At 39.4% G+C, this 22448-nt stretch overlaps 1 protein-coding gene across 1 annotated transcript; it reads right to left on the reverse strand.

Annotated features, from left to right (window-relative positions):
* Positions 1-9240: 9240 nt before the first annotated feature.
* ilrun (inflammation and lipid regulator with UBA-like and NBR1-like domains) lies at positions 9241-19342 on the reverse strand. Its single transcript, XM_078249076.1, has 5 exons — positions 19047-19342; positions 15774-15928; positions 15429-15626; positions 14829-15133; positions 9241-12044 (listed from the first exon to the last, which is right to left on the reverse strand). The coding sequence occupies exons 1-5, from the start codon at positions 19202-19204 to the stop codon at positions 12009-12011; spliced, it is 852 nt and encodes a 283-aa protein (XP_078105202.1). The 5' UTR covers positions 19205-19342; the 3' UTR covers positions 9241-12008.
* Between the last annotated feature and the right edge of the window lie 3106 nt (positions 19343-22448).

The following is a 22448-nucleotide window of genomic DNA, read 5'->3' on the forward strand; positions in this document are numbered from 1 at the left end:
TGTACCCACTCGATCACTCTCTGGGACATGTTTTCATGCTAATCGAATGTGTTTGTAGCTTGAAAAATTAAAAAGATAGTTTAGAAAAGACAGTAGCTCCCAAGACGGTGGCCGCCTGTATACGAGAACGCAACTGTCTTTATAATCTATCTTTTTAATAAACTGTCTGTACACTTACAATGTTCTCAATGCTTCGGTTAACATTTAGGGACCCTCATTATGCTACCATTGAAGTGTGGTGATATTTTGAGCCTTTTTAGTGGTATAATAAGCGATTTGTTTTTATTTTCCCTGTGCCCCAAATACTAGCGTTGTAAGCTAATCAGTGGTCCGTGCTAGCTTGTTTCAAGCTACAAACTCATTCGATTAGCATGAAAACATGTCCCAGAGAGTGACAGAGTGGGTACACATCTGTTATTAACCCCTAGGTTTGTTTTGCGCTGGAATTGTCCTTTAACATTATGTCTTAACATTGGACAGTCCAAATATGGTGTTGCCATTCCCTCATCCACTTACCACACACGTTTTGCAAACCTGCAAAGCCATAAGCACAAATGGCTGTTACATTTAAGGTTACTGTAATCATCATCTTAGCATGATATTTAGGCTATATTATACAGTGACACCACTTCAGACAATGGTATGATAAGGTCTCTGCCTCATTTGCAGTGGTTTCCCAGCAGCATTTCAGTTGCTTAGGTGATTTTATAACCAACAATAACAAGCACATATTAAGATCTCTATCACTGCACAGTACTTTTGGCAGCGCCACATCTCACCACTGAAATAGTTGATTATTTGCCTTTATTATCTTAACCACAAATGTAAAAACTGTCTGTGTAATTCTATTTGTCGACTGCAAAGTGATGCATTGTAATGAAAAACAGTTTCTTTTAGAGGAGCTCTTTGCGTAATTTAAGCCCGTTTGAACAATGTGGCTCCGTCAAAAGCATAGAAAGAACAGGTGTTTGTGAAAAGGCTTTCAAAGAAAAGCTTGTTATTAGCAAAGCTGTGGTGACCCACAACAATAAAAGTACTTTGAGACTACTGTATATCTAATCTTTCCCCTCTAATCTATCTTTTAATTCACCATGTCAGTCACTAAATGACCAGTCGTCTGATAGCAACCCACTACATCCTAAAGTTTTCTTTTCTTTTCCAGTTCCAAGACATATTTTCTATTATTTTACTTCCAATGCAGGAGCTGTGGGTTTGATATGGTTAGCCACACAGTTTGAATGGACTAATTGTGAGATACAATAAGGGTGTGTACAAACTGCGTCAAGGCTTCTTAGCAGCCTAGTGTTTGTAGACACACCAAATCAAACCGTAATGACAACATCCTTTCATTGGACAATTTAATATAATAATTGTATATGTGTATTTGTGTGTGCAAGTGCATTAATTAACACATGCAGAACAATTTGTAATTCATGACTTGTTACACAGTTTAATTACCTTGTAATTAAAACTGGCTGTACTGTAATATTTGACTCATATTAAAAGAAATAATTGCATATTTCTATGAAGAGAAAACGTCTGTTTGCTTTTGGCTTTATCCATATCCAGTCCATCAACAAAATTTGCATGGCAGTTTCTTCAACAAGTGTTTGACCTTTTCCTTGGCTCTAGAACAACAATCTCATGGTTCAAAGATGATAAGAAAAGAAGCTACAGACTGGATGTCAAATACAAAGCCATAATTTGTCAACTGTGATCTCGACATAACGCTTGTGCAGGTGTCCCTACTAGGGTAAACGTGTCAATGAACCACCTGAGTTGTATGAACTGTACTATGTACACTGTACTATGTACTGAATAAATACCTGCTGCTGATAGAATACATGTCATTAATGTATACAACTAATTACATTTCAACAGCACATTATGAGTAATGGAGCCCTATTAGATGACTTTCTCTCAAAACAGACAAAGAGGTTTATTGACAGCGATGCATTTAACAGTTTGAGATGGAGTCAAGATCCATTTCCTGATGTTCCACTTCAACAGCTGGGCAGCTTGCCAATGCATTATGCCTATAAAACAGTTAGCGCTGCAGTGACATGCCTGATCCTGCAGATGTGCAAAAAAACACAAAAGACGGAATAGTGTTACCATATGTCATATAAGGGACAGACATGACATGCAGTGGTGGAAGTGTGTGGAGGAGTTTTAATCCTTGAGATGGCTTTTTTATCTGTGCATGGATGAAGCTCTTTCTGATAAACTAATCATATACCGGTCCCTATAGTTGCAAAACACAGTCATCTATAATATGTACAGTAGATCAGAGGTAGCTTACCGATGTTTGTCAGTGTTGGGCATGTTCACAAGCTGAATGATCGGCAGGCCACCGAAAAGAAGAGCTAGACAGTTTTTTGTTCCATGTCAACTCTAATAGGCCTTTCAGACCGAACGTGATTTGCACTGCGCTTGCTGCTGGGTTCAGCACCCATCTAAACTGTGCTGCAGCGCTCAACGGTGGTGCCATCATGGACCGCCTTTAGTCTGAAAGGACCTTAAAAGGTAGCTAGCTGTGTGATGCAGGCGGTGTTTTCTAGGCCCATAAGTGTCACAAAATCTATGTAAACTCCTGCATACTTGTAATGTGATTGTGGATTCAAATAGAGCATTTAAAATGTATGTATTTGTGAGTTTTTTGACACAAAACTGTGATACACATACGGAACAATAAGCACTTTTCATCAAGCATAAAAAAGTGCCAAAGAAAGAATATAAAGAAATAGGAAGAAAGGAGGATAATTCCTTCTCCCATCAATTTCAATGCATTTCACTAAACAAAACAACTGCCATACACGCGACCCATGTATGAGCATGTCAATGGCATGCCCAATGAAAACAAGGCTTATGAGAGCGGTGAGAGTGAATAAACCAAAATAACAAGCTGAAAGACGTTATTTTGGAGCCGAGGAGAAGTGCAGAGTCGGGTGATAATTAAAATGAAATGAAATGAAATAATTTAAATAAAATGTTAACTAGAGTGGTTCATAACTTTCATATACATGTAGCCATGTGATCCACTGTTAATAGACAAATATTGATTATAGCTGCTGCTTTAATGATATTGATTAGAAAAGTAATAAAAAATTAGCCTAAAAACAAAACAAAAAAAGTTCCTAATTTATCAATTATTAGTGTCATGACATTTACATTCACTCAAGGCAGAAATGAACAATGAAGAAAGAAGTATTAAAGTTGTAGGGATGGAATTCCACCTGACAGTGCTTAATCATTTGGGTTTCATGTTATTTCATTATTGACATTTTCCCCTGCAGACCAACAATAGAAACAACTTGACAAATGCCAGTCTAGACTGATTTGTCATCTTTGTTGTTTGCACATGAGGAAAGTTACAGTTTTAAATCATGATCACATGACATCCCATTTATTATTTTAATAGACAGTAGTCAAACTTTTACCGGATGCATCTTTGCATGTCACCAGACAAAGGGCTGGGTCAGCAAAAATAAAAAAATAAGGTTAAGTTGGAACTGTTGAATGCAATAATAGATATGTCCAGAAAACCAGATAGACAATCACAATGCGTCAAGTGCTGATAACCGATACCACTGGTGCCCTTTTTGACAAGCATCAACCTGGAGATTTCACTTCTGAAAGCATCCTGCATGAGACTGACGACACACAGCATGAGACACATTTAGCTGAAGAAGGTTAAGTAATTGCTGAAATTATGAATCTCTGGAGTTAAAGGTAGAACTTCTCTCAACATAAGAAAATCCCAAAACACAGAAGTCCTCTTCAGAGAACAATGTAGTTACACAGCAACTGTATTCACCAACACTTGATGAAAATGAGGTACACGTCCTGCCTCAGGGTGAAAAGTGTATTACATGTCTGTGCAGGTGAATGACATAGGAGGCAGATTGCACAAGAGTATCCCTTCTGGAATATATTACTGCTGATGATTGTGTTCCTGAATTGAAATAGAAACTAGACAAACAAGAAGTTCAAAAGCTTCACACCTTTTTAACACCTTTTGGGGTTCTTTCAGGCAAAGAAAACTTTTGATGTATGGATCCAATCCAAAGAAACCTGAAACCACAAACAACATTACATTAAGGCATCCAACAGTTATACCCTTTAGCCACCAAAATCAGATTTTAAATGCAGGTTTTTTTAAACGCTGGTAAAACCACTAAAATAGGTTAGACTCCTTAGATTCTTTGTTATAGGCCTATGGGCTATGTTAGTAATTCAGTCTCTCTTTCAAACTTGGTGCTGACTAATTTGGAACAATGTCTGAGCGCTGCTGGGGCTGAGACGGACAGAGTTGGTGGCTGTGATGACAGAAGTTACAGACGAAGGCGACACACGTCATAGAATTGTGCCAGAAAAAAGATGAAAATTAGCATTTCCATCTGGTTTTCCTGTTTCCATCACTGCCGATCGGAGCTGGGGCCAATAAATACCTAACTACTGCAGAGTCATTTAAATTAATGAATGTCGATCGTAACCTTCCCAACTGTAGACAAAATCCAGATGTTAGTGGGTTTTTTGATCAGTTGGAAAGAGGTATTAGTAGTTACTACAAGAGGAGTACATTGTAAATGTATAGATTATTGATAGCCCAATCCCATCAAATAAATATGACATGAAACAGCTGTGACATTTGAGTCACAGTGTGCTTTACAAAACGATCACAGAAGAAGATTACAGACATTTTGCAGCAGGACTTAAGCGTGATTTATGCTTCTGCGTTAAATCTACGCCATGGGTACATATGTAGGTACGTGGGGCAATTCTCGAAAAATGTAACTACACATCGCGGCGACGCACGTCGCTTGGCCATGGCTTGGTAGCGTTGCATTTCCCCCCTACTCATTTCCTGGTTCTCCTTCTCCATAAACAACATGAAATCAAGGAGAGGGTTAAATTTTCCTGCTACAGATTTCCGACCATAGTCAGAAAGAACAGGGGAGACACTTTGTTTCTCTGACTCTAGAGTCGCTACTCGCTCCTAAGCTAATCGCCGTCACTCTCTCACTTAGAGCTGAAGATCTTTGCCCGAACCCGAGGTTAATTTCTATCATTTTACACAGGCTCGGGCCGAGCTCGGGCTTGCGCTCCGGGTTGCGCTCCGGGTTGCATGGTAAATGAGCGGTCAGGTGATGCGTTTTGATTAGTGCGAAAATGGATGCTGAGGAGGTGAAACGGAGGCTGGCCTCTGGAGGACTTATTTTATTTCTTTGTTTCAACTTCCAATACTTCTGGCCTATAGCCTATGTTAGTCATGAATAAATGATGTTAAAAAATGTAATATGACGACTCATTCTTGACAAAAGGCAAAAGAGCTGTGTGCGTGTTCACATCTGAATAATGTCGAGCTGTAAAAGAGTTCAGGCTTTTAAAAAACTGTCAATCAAAATGTACTTGTCAGGTTCGGGCCTTGTTGGGCCTAACTTTTAAGGCCCGATTACAGCTCTACTCTTACTCTCTACCACACAGTGGTGTAGTCTACGTGAGACACAGGTATACGCAGTCTACCCACTAAGAAAGATCCAGGATTTCCATATACCCACTTAAAAATGCGCAATGGCACTTCCATTATAATTTTGATATATTTTGAAATACCATGTGTTTTTCTTCTTCACATATGCTAAATAAAGGTATTTCCACCGTAAAATTGGTGCATAAAAGTGTGTCAGAATGCAGGAATTGAAGTCTTTGACGCTCAAAATTTCCCTGGGGGAGGACACCCGGACCCCCCTTCTGGCCCATATATATATAGGTCCATACATATACAGTACAGTATACCCACTACAATACATTAGACTAGACCACTGCTACCACACACTCCCCACGCTTACTTTAGTTCAGTATTTTTTGTGCAACTTTATACTTCCACTCTGCTACGTTAAAGACGGATATGCATTTTAATCAACTATAATTACCCAACAGCTGTAGTTTACCTCTGGAGATAAAGATTTTACAGGTAAAACTTGTCATGATCAAACATGTTGCCTTGCTATAGAGGCTATATATTGCTATGGGGAGTATATGATATTGTAAAACTTGGCACCTGGACCAGTTACAACATTAAAATGCTGTTAATGATTCAAGATTACTCTGAAAGAGGCCAGATTTTATACTTTGTACTTATTTTGATAATAATTCTTCTGCACATTTTGTACTAGGGAATTTTGAATGAGGAATATTACTTATGCAATATTATTTCATTGCAGTAACTCGTGTTTAACTTGAGTAAATGATCTTCTATTGTTCTTGTTCACGTTAGTCATCATTTATGATGCCCACAGCGCTCCCCACCCAGAATAATAACATCTCTAATTACATTAATACCTCCGAGGCAGTAGGAACTCTATCAACCAGATGATGTATGAAAACACACGGCTGCTTCCTGTCTCCATCCCAGACTGCACCACTTGACCCGTCAGACCCACTGTACAGTTTTTGCATTGTACTGAATGAGTCAATGTGACAGTCAAATTTTAGAATTTGATCTTAAATTGTTTATTTTGAGGAAGTAAAATCTAATATCACTGCCGTGAAGTCAAGCATGCATTTTAGTGAGTGGTGTTTGCTGTGCAATAAACAGAATATATGTTAAGTAAGCATTTAACTGCAGCAACCACTTCTTCATTAAACATTTTATTTACATTTAAATTTTAAACCTCCTGTGATCCTGAATAGGAATATGCACAAATGGATCAAAAACATACACGTTTTTATATTTAACTTTTGTTTTTTGACCCCGACATCCATTCATTTTCTCTGCACGACAATTTTCTTTTTCACTGAAGTTAATAAATTACTAAAAAGCACTAGAGTGCTTGTCCACAATGACAAAGGACCTACATATACAGTACAATGCAGACAGTATTTTATAGTTTGCTTTCCACCGTCCATCTCTTCATTCCTTCACTCTTATGCTCTCGAGGCCTCGAGCTAAAGGTCTGTTTGACTTGACATAATGATGGCCAGTTATCCATTGTTAACAAAACAAACCTATTGACTCAAATGCTATGAGAGATCACAGATATGATAAAGCTTTGGAGGATTTACGCTGAAACAAAAGTCAATATTTGTCCTCAGTTACCCTGTCACATGATGTCTACCCAAGCATCATTCAAATAATCGCCTCAGTGCTTTCCACCCGCATGCACATGGACATCACACGCACACAAGATGCACTGTCTCATAACGTAAACAAACAGTCAAGCTGTCATGTTGATTACCAAAGTGGGAATTGTTAAAGAATGATGTCCTTACTTAATATTTCATGTCCATGTAGTGGAGGATGTGCACCTAAAAGACCAACTAATGAATATTTGTGCAAAACTATTCATTTTGAGTTTCAAGGCCATAGGAGCCTGAGCGAGAAGCTTTCCACGGACTTTAGGTAACAGATACTTGCATATGGTATGTGTGCATCTTTCTTTGGAAATCTATGAATGTAGAAAGAGTCTAGTGTTACCTACTAAACAAACAGGAATTTGAATATTTGGTCATGAATTATAACACTTCCGTGGGAAGGCTGTGTATATCATTGGGTCAGTATGAGACACTGTCTGATAGCTTGTTTGGTTACCTTTTAAAGAAGTTTTTGAATAACAGCAAAAACCAAAGATTCTGTCTTTACATCTCGTCATTCCATCAGCCAAAGACTTTACTGTATATTAACATTGTTAATAATATACAGCAAAGTGTACTTTTACAATGGTTGCTCATTTAACAACCATTGTAAAAGTACACTTTGTTTTTAGATTTTAAAGCAAAGCTAGATAACTTTTTGTAACTTAAAATAATGTTTCCAAAATCGTTTCAGTGGTTCATCAACTCGTAACAGGGTGGACAGCACTTCTCCATTCGCTTTGCGGCCCTCTACCGGCTATAACCGCACTATGAAAGTTTGCCAGATCGGGTAGCGGCTCTGTAGTTCGAATGAGACATAAATGGACAATTCCGCTTCCAACCTGTAGGGGGACCGAAACGGGAAAAGTTCTCTTGTGTTGCTTTAAATAATTAGCATTGGCATTATGGGTTAGCTTAATTTTAGCTACCAACCTGGAGGCTGTTTCACCCAATTCATAACATGCTAGCTGCAATTAGTCACATTTCGCTAATCAAAACAAACCACATACTGGAGACCTATGCATAGGAGAGATACTATCGAAATAGATAAGGACGGAGTCAATAAATACATGTACACAAATCTCTTATATTTAGCATATTTGAAAGGTAAAATATAAAACCTAGAGAAGACATATGTTCATTTAAGGTTCATGTGTATTTTGGGTTTCTAAAATGCTTTAATGTTCAAAAAACACATTTTATTTCACATACGGTCATTCTAAATATACTGTACCTGTATTCGCCCTCTGTCTATAACACTGTTTAAGTCCTCTTCCCAAAAAAGCCCAGTCTGCTGTGATTGGCTTGCGAAAAAATATGGCAAACTTTTGCTAAGATAGTTCTCAAGCCTTGGGTGGAGATACTTAGATGAGGGGGGTGGGGGGCATATGAGCTTGTGACATAGGAAGAGGAGCCAAATATTAGCTTGTTGAATCCCATGTTTTCTTATCAGCATATAGAGTCAGCAAACTGACTGGGATGTCTTATTTCAGTGTGTGGGTTGGTAGGCCCTCCAGATACCCAAATGTATGCATTGAAAAGGTGACTTTTTCACGTCCCCTTTAAAACACAAACAAAGGCTGTACTTAAGGCACATCTGTGCTTTGAGCTAAATGCTAACATTAGCATGCTAACAATGACAACATGCTAATGTTTACCATGTTCAACAGATTAGTTTGTTTTGTTCTTGTTTAAGAATGCTAACATTTGCTAATCAGCACTGAACACTTAGTACAGCAGAGGCTTAGGGGATGCCATTTGTTTGAATGAATTGATAAACTGGGCACCATGAATATCTAACAAATTTCATGGAAATCCATTAGTCCATTCAATAGTTTTTTGAGACATTTCACAAAAACGACAAATATCCTCATGGTGGCACTATAGAGGAAAAGCCAGGGGATCACCAAAGTCATTAAGATTCATCCTTTAGGCACCATTAATATCTATACAAAATTAATTTCAGCAATCCATCCAAGATTTGTCAAGACATTTTACTAGGTAGCACAGGATGTACTGAAATTGCTGGCACAGCAGCTTTACAATTAGAGTATATTGGCTGAGAAGGGAGTCATTTAAAGCAGAGGAAGTAAAACATACTCATACTCATTGTTTCAGTGTTAATTTAATCATACAAATGCTTAATTATAGATACAGGGGGGAAAGCTTTATTTTGACAGTTTCTCTTCAGATAAATGTGCTATTTAAGGACTATGTAAACGTTCATCTCATCCACTCACCATACCACCCATCTCAAATCCGTACAGTCACAAACTAAAACTAGACAATGAATCCAGCAATATTCAGATTTCTTACCATCTGTCTCTCTCACACAACAAAACACACACAAGCAAGCTCACAAGAAGGAAGGAAGCACACACACACAAAAAAAAAAAGGACTGACGTGACTAAAAGAGGCAACGCAGAACAGTGTATACTGTTTGGGAGGACCATCAGTTGATTCAATACAAATACAGCAGCGCTGCAACACAGAATGCTGGTGAACTGTACAAACGGGATACACATGATCATAGAAGCAATAAACTCTAAAGATCATGATGAATAACATGTAACTGATCATAACTACAACAAGTTTGATAAATGAAAATGTCCTCCTAGAAAAAATTGTAACACCATCGTGGAGTCAACTTCTCCCATTTTCTTTTTAAGCCCAAACTACATGATGGAATGCACTGTCTGACATAATGAACATAGCAGAGCTGAAGTAAAAATTAAGGTGTGATAGAAGACAGCCTGTATAACTAATTTCCAGGTATGCAAATCCTAAATGTGTGATCAATGTAAACATCAGCCAATCTTCATTTTTAAAGTCAGAAATCACCGGTGCAGTGATGAAACTAACGTTTAAAACTTTGTGGTTAACACTTTGAAAACAAACTTTAAAGCTGTGAAGAACATAGGCCTTTAGGGGAGAGCAGATAAGCAAAACAAACCAATAGAACCTTTGGGAAAATGCTGGTATCACAATCCACAAAAAGCCAAAAATAATTTCACGTTTCTTCCTCAGAAGTGGCGGACAGTGTTGTGCAAATAGCAGTAACAGAATATCAGTGCCAATGAAGCTGATGCAAACCATTAATTTTCATATTCAAATAGTCTCAGACTACAACTTATCATTCTTTTATGTACTTAGCATGATGTGGAGTTGAAGAAATCAGATTTTTAGCACCACCTGCTGGCTATATATATGGGACTTTTTGCATCCGCAGCGCACAACAAGACATCAAATAAATAATAAGGGCAGTTAGTGAGTCACTTCATCCAAACGGTGCCGAATCACTCAACAATACTTCAAAGGTACACGGCCAGTAAAGCTCTCTCCATGTCGATCTGTATGTGAATAGACATGTCATCCTTTGCCCAAGTAGTATACACCATTTTTATGTCAGTTAAATCCAAAGAGAAACCATAACATACATGCACACTTAACAGGCGCGTGCGTGTGACACACACACACACACACACACACACACACACACACACACACAACTGCAGTCTCTCACCAGGCAAAATAGATTTAGATGGCTTTTTTTAAACCCTTCCTCACAGCTCACTTGCGTAAACTCACTTGCATCCTTTTGCGCTTCAGCATCTATTTAAAGCAAAAACCTACCCTAAAAAACCCACACATATACACACACACACACACACATCCCATACAGTCTGAAGCGGGAAACCTGCAGACAGAACAGATTAGTGTCGTGGTTCCCTGGATTTTATCTTTGGGAGAGACAGGGTTCCTACACAGGCATGGTCCATATTTTCTTTGCAAAAGTGGAAATGGAGTATATTTGCCCCATCCTTGAATATTTTTGAATGTGAACATGTGGTGTTCAATATGTGTGATTAGTGTTTGGAAACCAATACTTCTTTCAGACATGATAAACATGGGTTTGTTTTTTACTGTAATTACACAGATGGTGGACTCCTGAGAGCAATGTAATTGTGTTACTTAATTTCAAATGTGTCAAAGATGTTTTTCGGTTACCAACAGTGAGTAATGCAAGAAATGGTCCAATAAGTCTGACAATTGTTATTTATTTTTTGTTAGTCTTGTTAATGTCTTTGTGCGAGTATAAAAAAAAAAATAATAATACTTTTTTCGGAGCCACGTGTTATTTGAACTGCTTACTTTTAGCCTGAAAAGGGGAACGCTGTTTACAACAGTAACTTTTGAGTAAATGTAATACAAAAACAAATAATGGTGGTAACTTTTAGTCCTTTCAGGCATAAATCCAACTATTCTCCACAAAAATACTTGAAACAAGACAGTCCATCATATGTTCTCAGAGTATTTTTAAGCACACTTGTTTGTTTTTTTAATAGCTCACAAGCGGTTTGAAATAATACCAGATTGGACACTTTTCAAGGCCTCACGATTATCAATGATCACATTAATTTTGGACTATTCTCAGCAATTTTCCCAAATTTCCAGACCTGTGTAGGAACCCTGAAACAAAGTATTCATTTGTCCATGGGAATACTAAATTGTATGTAGGTTGTTCAGAGGTTGATTTTCCCTTTAATTAGGCGTGTTTTACAGTGGAAATAAAAATAGTTCTGTGTATCTATTTGTAAGGTTTTATAGCACTCTTCAATGAAGCATTCACACATGCGAATCCGGGTGTTGATGTCAGGTGGGATGTTTCACTGTAGCGGATGTAATCCATCCCCTCACTGTAGTTTGTGTTTCTGTGGAAAGGACCACAGGGTTGAGGAGAAGGTTGTCATGAGTCAATATAAAACAACAGTTCCTCCACCCGCCCTGTCCGACTCCTCTGCATTTAAGGACTCCCAGGGTGTTAATCTCATCATCCACCATGGTGTGATGTGGGGAGGGGCTCTTTGTCATTCTAGCTCTGTCCAAATGGATACGGTCCATGAATACCCTGGGGGGAAAAAAATGACAGAAAGGGTATTAGAGTAGTTTATACAGAATGAAAGTGAGCATATATGTGAAGATGAAAGTTACATTTTGAAGTAATTAGAAACCAGGAGGCACATGGAAACAGGAGCTACATGTGAAAAACTTTAGTGTGGTATGTACTGTATGCAGGAGCTGCACCACTGTCTGCTGTGACCATCAGTTTCAGGGCAGTAACAAAACCTGCATTACCTGTAGGAAGCAGCTCAGTTATCGGCCTTTTGAATAATTGTCTTATTTAAATGCCCAGACAGGATGACAAAGCTAAGTGGTTCTCGATACTCCAGTTTAGCCATCCAGGAAAGGCTATGAGCTGAAACTCTGAATACAGTCTCAGCGATGACAGGCATGAGGTGATACTACTACATGCAATAATGTGGCCTGAGAGATTCAGTTGAGCTCTTACACTTACAGGTAGATGGAGTGTTGATGGACTTTTCCTCAACGGAAACCATAAACTTGGTTTAAAGAAGCTATAGATTTTCCTGACACACGTCACGTGTCACAATGTGTCACACGTGTCACAATGAATTTGCAAGGTAAGCACTTCACAAACTAATAATAGCAATACTCACGTGAGGGCAGTAAAATACTTCATCATCGCACCCTTAGTCACAGTTCATCTTTGACATTAACATCCTCTTTGATAGCAATTTTAACAAAACTGAAAGCCACGGTGGCCACCTCAGTAGGCTGTAATGATCATTATACACCAGAAAACAGTTGGATGAATGAGACCCTTTGCTAAGGTACCACCAGTGGGCCAAAGAATGTTAAATTTGGCCTGAGCGTGGAGTTTAAGGAAAGGCTATATTAATATAGAGGCTTTATATTAATCTCAAAGTGCAGCTGGGGCTCCCTGGAATTTGAACATTAGTTTTTGAGGTAGATCATCTAAAACGAATGCTGTGTTCACACTATGACACAACAATGCAACAGGATACAAGTCATTTTCAATGGAAGTCAGTGACATGAAGTTAGACCTGAGCAATATGGAGAAAATCAAATATCACGATATTTATGACCAAACACATCAATGTCGATGTTGTGGCAATATTGTAGGGTTGACTATTGGTGCTTTCACAAAATATTAACACAATGAGAGTTTTGATAAATAATCACCAATAATGATAAGATACAATGACTTAAGTGGGTAAAGGCAAACAATAAAAACAGCTAGTAAGTCTAGTAAGTTCAGAAAAGTACATCACTTTACTGTAAGGCAGCCTTTAAAACCAGGAAAAGACAACACTTGTGTCCTATCACGATATCCAAAATTTAAGACGATGTCCAGCCTCATAATCGATGTCGATATATTGCCCAGCCCTACATGAAGCTACATACTGACGCCCAACACTTGTCACTGTGTGATGGGCATGACGCACTACATATCAATGTTGAGCTGTCCCCAACTTTCTTCAGCGCTCCAATGATGTGGTGAAGTGCCAACCACTGATGTGTTGTTTTTTTTTTTAAACACACAGGGCTAGCTGTGTTATTTAACTAAATTAGCTGACGCTATGCTAGCTTTCTGTGTATTGCGGTGCACACGGGGATGCAGTAGAGCCGCGAAATGTGAAACGAAATGAGCGCTTGAAGAACACTTCAACAGTGACTCTGCGACAGTGTAGCTGGCCACGCTTGGCCGTTTTGTAGCTTTTGACGTCATGTTTAGTGTGAACATAGCATACGTTGTTAGAAAAATAGAAATGTTGACCTTTTTTGGTGGCCCTGGATAACAAGTCAGCAGAGGTGGAAGACTGTACATAAGTCAAAGTACTGCTACTTTAACGAAATTATACTCAAGTACTTGAGTATAAATTTACTTGAATAACAAGTAAAAAGTAGGTCAGTTAAAATGTACTCTGAGTAAATGTAAAAGTCAGTTGTGTGCACCATCGTTGCTCACCCTTCCCGGCCGACGGTCAGCCGGGAAGGGTTTTTTGATGAAAAAATTGTGTTTTCATCAAATTTGACTAAATTAACATATTGATCCAAAAGATTTCTAAATGTAGAAACATGAACAAAATATTTCTTAACACTAGGGCTGGGTATCGTTCAAAATGTTTCGATACCGGTACCGATATACCAATATACTCATTTTCATGAGCATAGTGTAAAGGCATTTTGATAGTTTCCTCTACAATAGAGATGATTCGCCTGTAGTTTTGCACCGGACATCACAAAACGTGGTGACGTCGTCACAAGCGTACAAAGTGATGATGGGAACGCCTTAGCTTTGTGCTGAAAAAAAGGAATGAATGCTCTAGCTGTTAGGGTTTTAATTTTACATTGTTTTATACACGATCATGTTAACAATGATCTCCCGCGGCCATTACGGGGAAATACTCTGTTGCCATTGCTAGTTGTCAGCCTGTTTTGAATCGGACGTCACGTAACGTGCAGCGTAATGGCGCGACAGACAGAAGCCTGTGCTTTCTGCTGCAAGAACAATGAATGCTCTAGCTGTAGTGGTTTTTATTTTAGACCGATTTAAACAGGATCATGTTAACGACGACTATACGAGTTAAAGAAGCACTTAACATACCACACCAGTGGAGCAACTGAATACTGTAGATGGAAGCGTGTCCCACTGACATGATGTAGGTTTCATGAACACTGCACATGCACACACACAATAAATCTGAAAGGCTCCTTATATGAGCTAACCTCATGAATGTAGTGATGCAGGTTTGTAAGTGGTACTAGCTTTGTGAAATGTGAAACCCTAAATTTGATTCATACATACCTGACCATAAGTCACCACAGAAAGATTGGTTTGGAGACCATTTGACGCCCTATTTACAGCATTATGAGACTGTCCATTTTGATCTTGCTGGATTGGCTCTTGCGTGCGTTCCCACGCCCCGCCAGGATCTGTGAAGCTGCTGTCAGTGGCGTCGTGCTTGTTCTTCTGTGGCGAGGCAAAGGGGTTGAAGTCTCCCTGCACATTGCGCTGGGGTTGGGTATTGAATTCTGTCTCAAAGGAGGACAGCTGCTGGGTCACGCCGAGGAGACCTCCAACTTCTACACTAAGAATTACCCAGATTACATCTGTGGAGAAAACAAGCATTCACAAACATGGGCTGACTATGTGACTGAGCCAACCAACCAATTTGCTGATTTCCTCTTTGTTTCAGTGTTATCAGTGTTAATAGAATGTTTTGGTGTGGTTGGTCAGACAAAACCAGCAATTTAAAGACTTGGGCTCAGATACATTTGATGAAATTGTAACTAACAGAAGTTGACATTAATAGAAAAATAAAATAAATGTTAGTTGCAGCCCCAATATTTTGTCTCATTAGAAACAAATAATAGAAATAGAAACGTCTTAAAATCAATTTCGTACCGCCATAGAATAATCCGGTGGCTGTACACATCCTCCACTGGCCCTGGTACATGCCTGGCGCTGTGGGACTTCGCATCTGCACACTCACATCTGATATTTCCTGGGGGTCTAGTGACTTTACCATAACTGTGTTTACATGTCCAAACTGATCCCCACCAATGTATTTGAGACAAACCCCAGGTGGCCACGACTCTGCACCTATTGTCCACAAAAGGTGAGTGCAGTCAAATCACAGTTCAAAACCACAATGTTGTCACTGACATTTGCTCTGGTGCATAGTACATACAGATTTGTAAACTTATACTGTGTAAGATGAACATGTGAATGCAGTGACGTGCTCCACACCTGTGTTTTGTATTCTCCAGGTCTTTGTGAACGGTGTATCTGGAGGAACAGACTCTCCTTCCCCAATTGTCACATCTTCAACAAAGGACATGGATGGCGTGTTGATGTTGGGACTTTCAAAGTCATAATATGCACCAATAGCAGCCTGCAGGTTCCTGTTACACACGAGGAAGGGCATGGTATTAACAGAGGTCTGCATCACACATGTGACGCTGGCCACAAGGTTATGTACTTTATGAATATAAGATGACATCAACAAAACCGACAAGGTATTCTTTGTGCGAAAATTGTAGTTTCTTTAGAATACTTGTTCTGAATACACAATCATATATACATATTTTTTTTTATTAAAAACTTGCTGAGTCAAGGAGTCCAGGTGACGGACAGTCTTCCTAATCTGCTGCCTCACAAACTATATCATTAAATGTGAGAGTCCACCAATCTGACAATTACAAAGACAATCAATCCTAAAACAGGATTCACATAGATTAGATAGCTCAATTACAATTCATTAGTCTCTTTCAACGCAAAACATCTAAAGAAAAAACAAAAAAAATAACAACTGTTAACAACAGAGCAATTCCTGGGACACTGAATACTTCTCCTCTCTGTTATTCACATTTTTTCTATTTGAGAAAAAACATGTGCTTTATACTAAAGCTTAAGTGACTGAGCGATTGATCAACACAAAATTAGTGGCAAGACGCAATAATTGTTCAGATGGAGACCTGTGGGTCAATCTCTACTCATAGGCACTGTATGCACAAAAGTCACACGTAGTTGTGTAAAAAATAAAAATACAATTTGAGAGAGAGGTGCAGGTTCACATCTGGCCAATTGCTGTGAAAAGTAGGCATACTTGCCGGATAGACGGTTTTGGAAAGCTTTTTGGTTTAAAACATACTTACATAGTACGGGTCATGCAAAAAAATGGAATCATAATGCAACTCAATAACGTCGTTCATTGGACCCGTCCTGCTTGGTTAACATCAATGTCTGTCAAACTCCACACCTCTGGTTTGTAATGCAGACTGTCTGATATACATTTGTCATCTCCAAGCCCAAATTGAGGTATGCTTGATGACATCACTGACATCATCGGGGGATATTTTCTCAGACTTGACAAAGTTCCTCCAGAGCCACAGAAGACATAACGTACAATTGTTTCTACAGGCTGAATGGTACGTACCATGATTATTAAACTGATATGTGCATGTAAAATGTGTGGAAAACCTGTAATGAAAGTGACTATTGTGTCATCTGCTAACTAACTGATCATGAGACATATGCATCAGGACCTAGGTGATTTCCCAACTTAAAATGTCTTGGGGGAAACCCTGATCCTGTTCAAATAAAAAAAAACATGAAAAAAAAAAAAAAAATCTAAAAAAATATTCCTAGGACAATTGCTAATGTATTGCTGCTCTGGATTAAAATAAAATATACACAGCACTATTAAACTAGTCATTTGGTAAGGATGCCCCCTGTGAGCCTCCCTAGGGAGGTGTTCCAGGCACGTCCAGCTGGGAGGAACCTGGCCTGGGAACGCCTCGGGATCCCCCAGTCGGAGCTGGTTAATGTGGCTCGGGAAAGGGAAGTTTGGGGTCCCCTGTTGGAGCTGCTACCCCCGCGACCCGATACCGGATAAGCGGACGAAGATGGATGGATGGATATTAAACTAGTTTCAGTAGTATCACAAATGGAGATGGCCCGATACAATTGTTTGCTTCCCGATACCGATTCCGATACCTGAACTTGCGTATCGGCCGATACCGAGTACCGATCCGATACCAGTGTGTCTATATTTTATTATGTTTTAACAACTGTATACTACTATCCCTGTATGGATGTGATATTATTTCTATATCTTTGTTGTCGGTCTGGCTCAGGTTAAAGTCTTTGTGAAACATGAACAAACACAAACAATGAACGCTCCAGAACTTTCTTTTATTCTGCAGTTTGACAGTCAGTTATAACGGGAAAAGAACATAAATAAACTACTTTAACGTAGATTTTCTTTAGGGCTTTATTACGTGGTATCGGATCGGTGCATAAACTCCAGTACTTCCCGATACCGATACCAGCATTTTAGGCAGTATCATCTCTAATCACAAATACCCAACAACTGTCACGTGATGATGTCATCATTCCACACTCCAAAATGAACCTGAACAAAACAATACACTTCCTGTACATTTTGTAAACAGAATATTGAAACAATTTCTGACCTATTTTTTTTTTTTAGATGTTTTTTTTCTAAGATTTTGAACAGGTTGGAGTCTTGCTTTTTTTTAACCCACTAACTCTGTCTACTCGTTTAACCTTAGAGATATCATCGGTTTCTATGATAATCCAAATAATGGTGCTCTTGAATACCTGAGTTCATTATTCTATATGCCAAATGTATTATTCAAAAACAGAAATTTTCTAATTCATTACCTAATTGTTTACCTTTTCCCATAGAACTGAATTATTTGGTCATGTCACTCAGTTTGTTAAACAACAAAAAGTGTAAAGCTTTTGGAAACTTTAGAACTTCTTCCCCTGAATCCTCTGACTGAATATGATTTTATTTGTGTATACATGTACTCCTGCTGTTTTATTTATTTGTTATGTAATTTGTCCTTAATATTCTCACTTATGTTCATCATTTTGAACTGTGTGCTAATGTTGTAAAAAAAAAAAAAATGTGTTTTGGGTGGGTCCTCCCTTGTAACAAACAAGACGTGATCAAGGCCATCGACCACTGATGAACTAAAAGCTTGGTATCATTTGATCAAAGACCACTTGTTGTCAACCGTTCAGATCACGACTGGTTACGTCATCAGACGTGAAGTGGCTGGCTCTGCCTCGAGTTGTAGCTTCCCGAAGAGCCTGATTTAACTGGCTCTGGGCACTATTATGTAATAGGGCAGATAATGTACACTGAGAGTTCCCTGTACTTACATTAGCCAGTTAGTCAGCCAGCTTGCCTTTTGCTTTTCCAGTTATTTCACCTAGCTAATAACTCACAGTTGGGGCAAACTTTACCGTTTCGCTTCCGCTTGTCCCCGAAACGATCGTTAGTAGTTAACTACAACTTAACTGCCCGTTTTCCATTTCCCGTGAAGGAATGATAAAATGATCTTCTCGGGTTTGAACAACATTAACATAGCAGCGTGTGTGTCTACCTCCATTTTTATAGCATTTTTACGTAAGCTAACTAGCTAATTATACTGCTAGGTTAGCGTCATGTTGCTGTCCGAGATCAGGCCCTCGTATCCCCGTACTCACCAGTTGGTCATGTCCAGGAAGAAGGCGCAGCCGGCTGGGTTGAGCTGAAAGCCTAGCAGCCTCTGAAACTCCGAAATGAGGACGTCCTTGTCCGTGGTGCCCATGCAGCTGAACTTCTGCATGAGCTCCGCGTCCACGTCCATGTCCGTGCCCTCCATGGGGTGGCGGGTGTCCCGTAGCGGAGACGGGGTGGTGCGAGGGGGGGTACCTCTTTCAGTTTAGTCCGAGGCCTTGTCCAGCCATAACAACCAGCTCAACAATAACAACCGTCACTGCGCATGGCACAACTAGGGGGACGATGTTTGACGTTGCAACAGCCCGCGCGTCACCTTCGCCAATCACGTAGTGGGCGTCGACGTCATCTGTTGCTATTTGCAGCCACCTTTTCATTGGTTTATCAATCAGAATCCGAATAGGATTTATGTAACACTTAAATGAATTTAACTTGGTGATTGGTGCATACATACAAATATTAAAAATGAAATAAACAATAAATCAAAGTGCTGCAACAGACAACATATTTATACAATTGAAATATTACGTCAACAAAAATGTCAAATTCAATTCAACTTTATTTCAGACACAGGCACACAGGTCCATATCAGTATAAACATATGTACAACACAACAACAGAGACAAAACAAAAAAGTATGTAAATTCACTCTGTGTGGGGTCAGTTAAAGCCATTATAATTACATTTTTGGAAAAAGTTTAGCGACACATTTGCACATACAATTTCTCAACAAAGCATGAAAGGTGGGAACATACTAGTCACAAACATATGACTCGCTCTAGTCCATTTTGGCAGTTTGAGAAAGATTCTGAATGCACCATTAAAGGGTAACTACCATTTTTTTCAACCTGGAAACCCTGGACCCTATTTTCCTATGTTTTGTGTCTAAGTGACTGATGGGAACAACAATCTTTGACATTGGTCCAGTATTAAGCGAGATCACTGCAGTCGGCAGCGGCGAAACAAGCTACAATGTACGTTAATAGGGCAATGGTCCAGCTGGTATTTACCTTCACAAAAGTGCTTGTTTTGCCACTGACAGGCTTCGATTAATATTCTAAGTGTCTGACAACATTATGGAAATGATTTCTAAGTTGACCTTTCTGTTGAAGAGTAAGATCCTTTTTTTAAACATAAAAACATCCGCGAAATTGTGTTCACTAAACCCAACAGACTCCATGTAAATAAACTGTAAAATACACTTCATTCAAAGTCGACAGAAACAAAATAGAACTATGAAAAGCCATTTTGGGTCGTCTTTCCACTTTTCCAACCATCACAACTCATTTCAACAAAGTTGTGGTTGAAATAAACTTATAGTTATATATGTTGGCTCTATACACGCTAAAAGTATTGCTTTTTTAAATGGAGTCTGGTGGGTTTTGCGCCAGCGACTTCAAAGCTGTTTCTGGTTAAAGGAACACGCCACCATTTGTTGATAAAGGGTAATTCACCGTCTCCCCTAGATGTAGATAGGTGGGCAAACACATTTTTGTCTCAGTGCATGCATTGTCTTAGTCTGGCAGCGCCGCCGCTAGCTTAGCTTAGCATAGTGAATGGAATCCTTTGTTGCCAGTTAGCATGTCGTAAGTAAAAGTAAGCCAACAACAACAAAAAACAACCTAATTACTTCTTGTGGCCTGCGTATTCACAACGAGTACAAATAGCAATGCCGATTAAGACTAGACGATTTCCTAGGCAGATATTGACTTGGGACTATATTGAGTGGAAGTACAGCCGAAGCACTGCTACTTGGGCGCAGAGATATCACGCAGCAACTGAAACCCCCCAACTTCCGTCAACATACCAGCGTGAATATTAGCTGGCTATTTTTCCTACAGTAGACAGTGAATGGCGATGAACATGGCAGATTTTGTGAGAGACAAAGAGGAAGACTTCTCAGACAGTCAAGATGCAGAACCATACCTCTACGAACCAGAGTTTTCAGAAGAGGAGCTGGGTGCTTTGAAAATGGAATGACAGGAGGAGGAGGTTGCAATCGCTCAACAGCCCAAGGACGTGAGGATGAGAGCCAACACGAACTGGTGGTGTGAGTGTGGGGGAATATGCCAACCTATGCCGACTGAAATAGAGTGTCTGTGCTGTGGCGAGTGGGACAAGTTACTGCCATCGATGACCAGGCTCAACGTGTCAGATCAAGATGAGCGTGCCCACAGTTGTGGTACAGCTACTGAGGATTTCTCGGCGTTGATCCATCCTGCAGTCCTCAACTTTTTTTTCAGTTCGATAAAGTCAACTGAGAAAAAACGCCCAATGGACCCAATAAACAGCTGTCCACAGAGTAAGTGATTATTGTAAACATGACGCATGGTTATTTTACGGGATAGATCGACCCATATTAGACCTGTACTCACACGGAGTTGCTGCGTGATATCTCTGCGCCCAAGTAGCAGTGCTTCGGCTGTACTTCTACCCAATATAGTCCCAGGTCAATATCTGCCTAGGAAATCGTCTAGTCTTAATCGGCATTGCTATTTGTACTCGTTGTGAATACGCAGGCCACAAGAAGTAATTAGGTTGTTTTTTGTTGTTGTTGGCTCACTTTTACTCATGACATGCTAACCGGCAACATAGGATTCCATTTACTACGCTAAGCTAAGCTAGCGGCGGCACTGCCGGACTAAGACAATGCATGCACTGAGACAAAAATGCATTTGTCCACCTATATAAATACAGAGGAGACGGTGAATTACCCTATTTCAACAAACGGTGGCGTGTTCCTTTAACCAGAAAGGTCTCAAAGAGGAGTTAAAGGTCTATCTCTGAAGGGATCCTTTCCTGCAGAAACTCTGTAGAGAAAACATGATGAAGTGTCCTTCCAGTGTAGAAAACGAGATGCAGTGCTGGGGGGCTGCGCTACATGGAAAACGTACTGTGCACTGGTGCCCCACCGCATGCAGCTGATGCCCTTTTTATTTTTTTCCACCCCTGCCCCTCAGACAGCCTCAGTCCGCCACTGTACTCCATTACTTTTTAAGGGGGGATATTGTACTTTGTACACCACTACATTTATTTGACATAGTTACTCTGAACGGTGGATGAGTTTTATGATGATCTTACAAAATATTTTCAAACAGTTGGTAAAGTCATGAATTAAAATAACTTCACCTTGATTAGCTACAACATTTAAATGCTGCTTACATAGCAATACAATAACTCTAAGTGATATAGCATGGGGCCATTATGATGCCTACTTTATTACTTTTTTTTACTTTGAGTAGCTACATTTAGCAGATAATACTTCTGTACGTGTACTTAAGTAAAATGATGGATGCATGAGTTTGACTTGTAATAGGCCTAAAGATTTTTATATTGAGGCTACTTTTACAAATTATATAATACTTATTCTAAGATACTTGCTATGCTTT

Source organism: Sander vitreus, chromosome 4 (genome assembly GCF_031162955.1).
Source record: "Sander vitreus isolate 19-12246 chromosome 4, sanVit1, whole genome shotgun sequence".
Taxonomy (NCBI): domain Eukaryota; kingdom Metazoa; phylum Chordata; class Actinopteri; order Perciformes; family Percidae; genus Sander; species Sander vitreus.

Bases quoted from the DNA above. Each gene is read 5' to 3' on its own strand.
- ilrun (XM_078249076.1), bottom strand. From the start codon at position 19,204: ATGGAGGGCACGGACATGGACGTGGACGCGGAGCTCATGCAGAAGTTC. The intron at 15,627-15,773 runs GTGTGGAGCACG...TGTGGACAATAG, and splicing joins CTGGAGAATACAAAACACAG to GTGCAGAGTCGTGGCCACCT. The intron at 15,134-15,428 runs GTACGAAATTGA...TTTTCTCCACAG, and splicing joins CACCGGATTATTCTATGGCG to ATGTAATCTGGGTAATTCTT.